The sequence below is a fragment of the Salvelinus namaycush genome, chromosome 17 (assembly GCF_016432855.1).
Source record: "Salvelinus namaycush isolate Seneca chromosome 17, SaNama_1.0, whole genome shotgun sequence".
Taxonomy (NCBI): Eukaryota; Metazoa; Chordata; class Actinopteri; order Salmoniformes; family Salmonidae; genus Salvelinus; species Salvelinus namaycush.
The window spans coordinates 2,538,010-2,548,019 of NC_052323.1; the positions used below are offsets into that span (position 1 = coordinate 2,538,010).

Genomic DNA, 10,010 nt, shown 5'->3' on the forward strand with positions numbered 1-10,010 from the left:
GAGATGCAGAGACTTAATGCACGATCATCACTACACTATTGAAATGTACCAGTTGCATGCCATTTTGCCTAGCCTTCAGCAAACAATGGCCATTTAAAAAAGCACAAACATAGATTCAAAATGAGTGATAAAACCCCCGTTAATCCAGATTTGTGCACGACGGTGACTGACGTTAGGTAGCATGTTGGGAATGACATGAATATTATTTTTGGTGTGCTGCGGCTTTGCCTGAGTCTCAGCTCAGTTCAACTGACAATGGTGCTCTGGTGTGCGTGTGCAGAATACCGTACGTCGGCCCATGCACTGTTGCCAAAAGTTCTCCGATTAAAAAAAAAGCCCTTGCCTTTGCCCCCCCCCCCCCCCCCCCCACACCAGTTTTCCTCTTTTCAGTGTGCACTCATTCATTCTATGATGCTCGCCTAGTTGAGAGGAGATTATCTGTGCCCGGCTCCCGTTGTTTGCGTTAAACTTTCTAATGAAATCAAAAATTACTTTTTGACCAATTTAGAATTCGTTCTACTTAGGGTCAATAGGGATTCAAGACACTCACAGAACTTTCCCTGCAAAAGACAACTTCAGGTATGTCAAGATAAGTTTTTAATATTTTTGGGAAATCAGACCCAGGAGTTGAGCCCCAAAAATGTTTTAAATTGTTTTTCAATGTTGTTTGGTCCTCAAACTTAAAAAACTGCAATGGATTTCCATAACTTTCTAAGGCTGTTAGGATGTGTCCCTTTAATTCCTTGGGGACGGTAGTAGATGTGATTGGTTTAACAAGTACCTTTCTCCGCTGTGAAGAATTATGGAGCCCAATTGTACTGCGGGAGGGGCTGAGGAAGAGCACCATGGAAACTACTCACCAAATCCAGTAAGTCCGCTTTAGAATACAGAGGATGACATGAAAACAAATTGATATCTGGGACTTATTCTACTGTCAGCAAGTGCATGTCACAAGAGGTTTAGGGTACCATTCCTCATGAATTTAATTAATAATTAATTAAATTCCCATTTCTGTCTCAATATAATATAATAGGATACAATAGAATAGAGAGTTCTTAAAAACAAAACTCCACTTCATTAAGGAAGTGACATTCTAAAAACCCCAGGGGGTTCCACTGACCGCTGGGGATCTTTCTGGGGCCTCTCGATGCTGAGAATCAGTGTATAACATCTGGCTGTCGCCGTGACCCTCCAGCTTGGCTGCAGCTGTTGCTCCAAGCAGGAAGGTCAGCCTTGAGGAGGAGAGATCTCCCAAAGAGGGCCACTGGGGTCACGGCGAATGTCAATTTAGCAGAACATGGTGGGACATGATGGAACATGATGGGACAGGACCATCGCGGAGTAGTGTTGCTATAGCGGATGTCATACAGTTAAAAAAAACTTAAATACAAAGTGAATAATAGCATTTATCTAAAAAATAAACATGGCGGTTAACCTAAAAAACATGGCTGATTATAATAATCAAATATGTCTATTCTGTAATTAGTTGGAACAAATAGATAGTGATTGTTAACATCGTGGCAAGGCAAAGTCAGACTGGGAAGATTCTTACCTTCCTTTTCCTGTCTCATTTTTCCTTGTGCCAGTCTGCCGAGGTGGCGCCTGGCAAGCACGCGGTGGCAGAGGCCTTGGAAGAGGTGCAGGAGGAGTTGATAGAACATCAACCTCTGGAGCAGGAAGACCTGAACTTCGAGAAGTGGAAGCCGAAGCCAAAACCCAAGAGGACGCTCCACGAGAAAGCGTTCGATGTGAAGACATATCTATGGAACGCTGAGACCAGAGAGTTCATGGGCCGCACTGGGCATAGCTGGTGTAAGTAGAAGTGCTCAGTTTACAGAAGTGCTCAGTAGTAGCGGTAGTAACTGCGTGTTGCCCATGCAAATCATATCATACAAAGTATATCACCCACAAGAAAACTAATTCTGTGTTCAAAGCTGCAACAGGCCTGATGACACATTGGTTCTTAATTTCTATTTAAATCCATTAACTTCTCTCTCATTTGTAATCATTACAATTTTAATCGCCAATAGTTGAAGGCAAAAGTGCTGGTTTCGTGGCTTATTGTTTTTGGATGATGGTTGGGGTGGGCTGGGGCAGTGGGTGGGCGTGGGTGGGGGGGGGGGGTAGAAAGAAACGTGTCTCCCCTGTCCCTCGGCCCTGCTCACTGTACTGCGAGTGTGTGTGTGTCCAAGCTCAATGTTTACATAGGTGCACAGGCAACTCTGTCCCGATGCGGACAAAAACAAGGCTGCCTGGGGACGGCTTCCCGGTGGGAGTGCGCTGTTCTGAGTCACACGCTGGCCTAGAATCACATTCCTCATACCCCTCACCCAGCTTTCCACTGCCTTTTTCATAAAGCCCCCGTGACCTCCGCATTTGACCCTAGTGTGCTCGTGGCCCCACGGTCGGAGGCGAACACGTAAAGAGTAGACAAGCAAGGGTTTTTTCCGTAGACAGAAAAAGTAGTCAAATTTCATTGCCAGTTTGGCGCAGTCCGCCAGACAAACTTTAATGGCAGAGGCTGTTACCTAGAGTTTGTTGAGTCGGTGATGATGGAGCAGGGCTCTTGATCCGACAGCCTGGTTGCTATGCGATCTGACACCCTCATTGCTATGTGACTCGTTTGGGTTTGAACTCCCTCAAGCCTAACCAATGCACTACCATACGAGAGCACTAACATACGAGACCGGTCCAACGGGCCAAGCTTTGAGAAAATGACGCAAGCAAGAGCATGTTCCTCCTTCCTTGTCTGAAAATGAGAGTTTTTTCCCCCTCATCGTGCCCAGTACTGAAGAAGACAAGAGGCCAGGCTCAAGACAGGAAGCGATTGCTTAAGAAAGCAATGTGTGCACACTTGTGAAGGAATGGGGCCCCATGTGCCTCCTGGCAAGAAAGGAGGGGGGACTGAGTTTGAAGTCGGTGATGTGTGTCCTGTGTGAGAGGAGTGTGAGAGGGGGACACAATACCAGAGTGGGGTGATCGGGGCTCCTTGGAGCTGGCCGCGGCTCTATGGCTGCAAAAGACCGTCACTATGATGGCAACCGGAGGTTCACTGTGTTCCTGAGTGAAAGGACAGCTGGGAGAATTCTCACTGAGCTCAAACAGAAAGGCCTTTGTGGGCTCAGGGGACGCAAAGCTGGCTGCAACCAGTCTCCTGTGAAATTGCCTGCGCAGCAAAAGCCATTTAAATTTCGGGAACATTTGGGTTTGATTAGTTGCTAATGGACTGTTAATTGTAATTTGGGGAGAACAATGGTAGTTCTCAAGGTTTCCCTTTTCACACAGTTCAGGTCATTTGAATGAGTTTGTTAACAAATAAGTTTCGTAACAAAGTACAAACTGATTGGAGTGATTTCCATTTACAGACGTGGCGAGGCAACACTTAATTATTGGTTAAACACATTGGTGAGCATCTTGAGCGAAGACAGTAGAAGTGTCTAGACAGCTCAGACAGTTCCAAATTTCAACATAATAACTGGAGATTCTTTATACTTCATTATTTTCCCAAACTCAAATCAAAGAATTTCCATTCTGATGCACACTGATAGCCATAGCCATAACCACAACTATTACCCTTGCCCGTTCTTCTAATGATCTCCATTAAACAGAGTTATAGTGACTGTGAATGTAATTCATTCTCTATATCTGACCTCCATGTTGCCTCCTTCTAGTTCTGATCATCCTCTTTTACACTGCACTGTATGCCTTCCTGGCGGCCATGTTTGGTGCCTGTATGTGGTGCCTCATGCTGTCCATCAGCCCCTACCATCCAACCCACAACGACAGGGTGATGCCACCAGGTAAATATGAATTCTAACCCCCCACTCCCTATTTCTCTCTCATTCTATCCCTCTATCCATCCTCCATCCCTCTATCTGTCCATTCTATCTGAACGTAAGCACAGTTGACTGTCTATCGGTTTCCTTTGGCAGGTATGACGATGTCCCCACAACTGGATGGGCACTATGAAATTGCCTTCAACGCCTCCGACCGCAAGTCTTGGAAGAAGTATGCAAAGCTAATGGAGGAACAACTAAGATGTGAGTCAGATACCAAACATGGTGGAATAGTTGGCATTTTGCCAAACTTGAATAGTAACTTGCAGGAGTGTGGTCTGAAAGTTAGCTGAAGATAATGTTTATTTTTGCTGGGTTCGATGGGATTCAAATGTTGGGGACATGTTGGGGGTATGACATTGAAGCAGAGCAGGCACAGTTAGTTAATCCTCTCCCCCTTACCTTCCCTACCTTTGTCCCCTGTCCCAACTGCCACTGGGAGAACTGCATGCTGGGAAGGGAAAGCCTCTTTGTGGGCAGAGCGTATCCATTGAGTTCTGCTGCTTTTTTTCCGTTCTTCAGCGGTCCGCTTTTGTCAGACTGCCTGAATCAGAGGCCTGGCGGAGCAATCGGTTTATTTATGGGACCCCCCCCCTCATGTCCCTCGTTTTTTAACATTCTCCATTTCCGTTTTTCAGTACTAACCACTAACCCCCCATGAAAAAACTAAAACTAATTGTTTCATGTCTCTCTTTCAGCGTACAATGATGCCCTACAAGAGCAGAGGAACATCCAGTGTCCGCAGGATGCGTACTTCATGCAGGATGACCAGGAGGAGAGCGCAGAGAGGAAGTCGTGCCAGTTCAAGAGGTCCTGGCTGGGCGAGTGCTCAGGGCTCCAGGACCCCCACTTTGGCTTCTCCCAGGGGAAACCCTGCATTCTCCTCCGAATGAACCGGGTAAGACACAGCTCAGATCAGATTTCATGAGATCTCCTCCATGGAGGGGAGCCTCTGTTAGCCTGGTTCTAGATCTGTTTGTGCTGAGAGAACACCTCCTGTGGTCGTTGTCATGCCAAACATGGTTGGCACAATCATAGGAGTTAGGAAAGACAGTCCAAACAGATCTGAGCTCAGGCTATCACTCTATAGCATCAGTCAAGTAACATGAACTTCATCCTATAGCTGCATATATAATCAGCAATTGCTAAGAGGTAGTGTTATTTGTTATAGTCGTAAAGTGTAGTTCTTCGATGAAATGGAGGAAGATGCCATTGAGGTAATCTGAGATAGATACAGACATTTCAGTGACATCTTGTGGCCATTGTGAGGAGCAGATAAAAACGTTATTGTAATGTGATTACAGCAATTATGTGACTCTCGTCAATGTTGTTGTTACCATTATATACTGTAGCCTAAAGTTGTATTGTCCCCATTTGGAAAATTCTAGAGTGAAACCTGGTGGGGATATCAAAAATGTATCTTATTGCTAGGTAGATGATTAGACACATTTTTTAAATTAAATGTTAAATCCTGGCTTGGTAAAGTTGAACAAGACACCATATACAGCTGGTCTCAGCTGGAGGTTAGAACGGAAACATTCAACCCAAAATTATGTGGATGAGACTTTATGTCATGATTGGTGAAAAGCCTCTGAAGAAAACTGAAGACAGCCACTGGGAATGATAAATATGCATATATTTACAACATTGTTCCTCAACAAAATGATGACATAACAATACAAGGGTCCTTTTATTGCTCTCGCCTGTAGATTCTTGGCTATTTACCTGGTCAAGGCACTCCAGTAAATGTGACCTGTGGAGTCAAGGTACAGTAACAGACAGCATTCTTCCCTTCCCAACATCTCAACCATAACCTGGCTGTAAAAGATCTCTTCGTGACTGAATACCATAACTGCTTATGGAACACGGTGTTAGTCACAAAAACATGACTCACTGTGACCTTTCACTCTTTCAGAAAGGAGTGCCAGAAAGCTTGGGAGAACTTCAGTTCTTCCCCAAAAGCATTTTCAACCTGATGTACTACCCGTACTATGGGAAGCTGAGACACGTAAGTGAGGATTTTCAGCAGCATGATTTCCACTGCTGCTCTCATGATCTAGATTATATGCACGGTCATAGTGACGATAGCCACTCAAGTTGCTTTTGTCCCATATCCCTTCTCCCAGGTGAACTACACAGCCCCGGTGGTGGCCGTGCGTTTCAATGGGCTGCAGTACGACACCCACATCGTTGTCAAATGCAAACTCAATGGCAAGGGCATCATCAATGATTCGCCTACCGATCGCTTCCTAGGCAGTGTGTCCTTCTCCTTTGATGTGGGCGCATAGTAGTATTCCCCATCCTACTGTTGGTGTGATGTCCTCATGACAACCAGGAGACAGGAGAATATAGGGGAAAAAATCTCATTATGTTGAATCCTTGTTTTTCATAAAATAGTTGACCAGCTTCTCTCTTCTCCCTCCTGTACCCTTGTGCCTTTTGCTGAAAATAGCTAAATATTTTTGAATGTTAATGGATCATAAGCACAGACACCACACAGACACCTCACCAATAGTCTTGAGCACAAGTTAAGTAGACAAACTGAATATTACCATTGAATACTTAGCAAGATTAATACCACTAGCTAGGTTTATGAAATACAAGGTTCATCTCACAGGTATATTATTATACAGTACAAGCTGCCCTATAGTTAGTCTCTGTAGCTATGCAATTCCATTTATAATTTAAGACATTAATAGACCATTTTTAATAGACAGAAATACCTACTGTACAATAAGAATATAATCGGAACATGTTTAAGCACATTTTGATTTGAAATCAAATTCCGTACTAATTTCTTTTGAATTTGTATCTTTCAACATCATATGTATTGTGTTTTGTAGACTCCAAAGGCTACCATATGAACAATGGCAGGACACTTTTACTTACACAGTAAAAAAAGAAACAGTAAATGACTAGGTTACATTTCAGGTTTTGTTGTTTGATAGCTCCTTATTCCACATGTATTGATCATATATAAGCCCTATGCTGCCATTTTGTTTCCTTTTCTTTTGTATGAACACAACAAGACTGCTACTGAGAATGTAATACCGCAGGCTGACATTGATCACTATATTAGCTGATGGAAACTAAGATCTACTCTGTAAACAGACAGAGTTCACACCGTTGATAAACTTGTATACCAGTCTTGCACGCTCTTAACGAAATAACAGGCTATTTTGATATAGGCCTATACTTAATCCTTGTTACTGTATTTTTGCTATGATTCTACTAAACCTGGTATCCATGTTGTATTTATTCTGATGTATACTATAATAAATACAATGTTGATAAGAACAATGTTTTTCCATAGGAATGTATTACCTAATTGTGTAGCAGGCCAAAATATATTGTTTTAAGTAGTGATATATTTTTACATGAAACTCTTTTCTTATGTTGGTTGTCAAGCAGACTACATTAAACATAACCTATTACACACGCACAAACAAGATAGGTCTACTTTGCCCATTTATGTTCAAAGGCATTGCAGAATTATTTATTAATTTTATTCCATAATGTTGACATGGTGCAATCAATTATCAAAACTGCCTAAAGAATTGGAGATTCGAGCTAAGAAATATTCAAATAGTGAGCGCTATGCCAATTCATATTGTTTAATAAAACCATAACACTGTAGCAAATGTAAACAATAAACTTGAAACTGAATTGACTAATTTAACAATGTGTATCTGTCATTGTGTACTGTTAATAAATCCTGAAAAAATGACCTGATTTGACACTTGTCAAGTATCAAACCACAACATATCAAGTCAAATCAAATGACATTGTTTATTTGAGAGGCTTACTGATGCGTAAAACAACAAACACTAAGGTTTAGGGACTCATTCGAATGGTTTAGGTTTGGGATAAGGATACGGTTAAACTTAAGTTCATGCATTCATTCTGAGTGGTTAAATTAAGGGTTAAGGTTTGGAAAGACTTAAAACCAAAAAAAACACGAGTGTCTAGCACTGGGATTGAACACTCAACCCTCAGAGCCTGACGCCTCGATCACGCCGACAGCATCATTGCATTTTGGTACACCAGAAGTACATTCATTTCCAATGGAACGCTGTGTTTGCCTTACAGCATTGCGTTGCAGAGGCAGTTGCAGTGCATTCTGTGTGTTGCATACGTTGGATTTATCGAACGTATGCGTCAAACTTTGCATAGAAGGCTTGACAGAAATGGTAGCAGAAGGTGAATGTTGCACACATATGTAGACGGCTATAGAGAAATGGTAGCAGAAGGTGAATGTTGCACACATTTTGTTGCACACCTATCCAGATGATGCTGCGTACCATTTTGCGTAATGACTCTGTCGGTGTGATCAAGGCATGAGTCTGCAGTTTAAACGCAACAGATTAAACGCAAGCCTACTAGATGGAAATAGGTGCTCACGTTGACCCTAGAGGACAGTTTAGCTTCCACATTTTGTCAATTCTGGAACCTGCAGAACCGGCCCCTTTAGGTGTATTCCATAAGAGAATGGGCTGACCAATCCATAAGAGAGATAAACTGTACATCTATCCATTGTTCTCTATAATATGTTGAGGTCTATAGGGACAGGCTCATGTGACCTTAAACGGAGAATGAACTTGGGCCGCTACCAACATACCAGTGATGACTGCACCCATCACACAGCACTGGGCCGCTACCAACATACCAGTGATGACTGCACCCATCACACAGCACTGGGACGGTTTCCCAAATGACACCCTATTCCCTTTATAGTGCACTACTTTTGAACAGAGCCTATAGAGAATATATGGGTGATTTTACTCTGGCCACTTTTGGCATTTCTTATTTTCCACAAATTAAGTTTGTTGAGAAATAAACTTTTATCAACAGAAATACTTTTCTAACTTTGTATTGGCTTTGACCATTCTATTCGACAATACATGGATTTCACTCAATTTTTCCCAAAATATTTAGGGATTTAACTGCCAGGTCATGTTTACTTGGTTAATATGATCAGCTGTCATAAATTCCAACCACAACATAATGAGATGTATTCTTTCAAATAGAGGACAATCTAGATGAGTGCCAGCACTTGCAGTAATAACTGAGAATACAAATACTCTTATCTTGACATATTCAAAGTTATATCATACACTCTCTCCATGTCATATCCTTGTTCTCCACTGTCACTTCCCAGTTCGTGTGACTTGTAAAAATTTTTTAACAATATATTGAGGACTCCTTTTCTAACCAGCTGCATAAAAAATACACTCCAGGTTCTAACGGACAACAAATGCGTAACATATAGCTAGTACGAATTAGACTCATAACATATCCCTAAATCCCCCCCCCCCACAATTTGATGACGTAGTACACTCAAAAAATACATAGAATATCAAAAGTCAGGGTGTGGGACCATTGGCTTCTCAATGGAAAATAGTAAAATCCACAAAAACATTTTGTGAAAAATATAAAAGAAAATATATATATTTTTAAACTTTGCAAAATCGCCCATACAGTGCATTCGGAAAGTATTCAGACCCCTGAGTTTTTGTTACATTACAGCCTTTTTCTAAAATTAAATTGTTATTTTCCCCTCAATCTACATAGAATACCCCATTACAACAAAGCAAAAACAGGATTACAAAAAATGAAATATCACATTTACGTAAGTTTTCGGACCCTTTACTCAGTACTTTGTTGATGCACCTTTGACAGTGATTACAGCCTTGAATCTTCTTGGGTATGACGCTACAAGGTTGGCACACCTGTATTTTGGGAGTTTCTGCCATTGTTCTCTGCAGATCCTCTCAAGCTCTGTCAGGTAGGATGGGGAATGTCGCTGCACAGCTATTTTCAGGTCTCTCCAGAGATGTTCGATCGGGTTCAAGTCCGGGCTCTGGCTGGGCCACTCAAGAACATTCAGAAACTTCTCCCGAAACCACTCCTGCGTTGTCTTGGCTGTGTGCTATGGTCATTGTCCTGTTGGAAGGTGAACCTTCACTCTAGTCTGAGGTCCTGAGAGCCCTGGAGGTTTTCATCAAGGATCTCTCGGTACTTTGCTCCGTTCATCTTCCCCTCGATCCTGCCTACTCTCCCAGTCCCTGCCGCTGAAAAACATACCCACAACATGATGCTGCCACCACCATGGTTCATCGTAGGGATGGTGCCAGGTTTCCTCCAGACGTGACGCTTGACATTCAGGCCAAAGAG

General features: G+C 42.5%; 1 protein-coding gene across 1 annotated transcript; it reads left to right on the forward strand.

Moving 5' to 3' along the window:
• Positions 1-465: 465 nt before the first annotated feature.
• Positions 466-7,515, forward strand: atp1b4 (ATPase Na+/K+ transporting subunit beta 4). Its single transcript, XM_039011760.1, has 9 exons — positions 466-579; positions 799-868; positions 1,587-1,812; positions 3,672-3,800; positions 3,933-4,040; positions 4,535-4,734; positions 5,546-5,602; positions 5,752-5,844; positions 5,963-7,515. Exons 2-9 carry the CDS (start codon positions 803-805, stop codon positions 6,122-6,124), a joined length of 1,041 nt encoding a protein of 346 aa, XP_038867688.1. The 5' UTR covers positions 466-579; positions 799-802; the 3' UTR covers positions 6,125-7,515.
• The last annotated feature ends 2,495 nt before the right edge of the window (positions 7,516-10,010 follow it).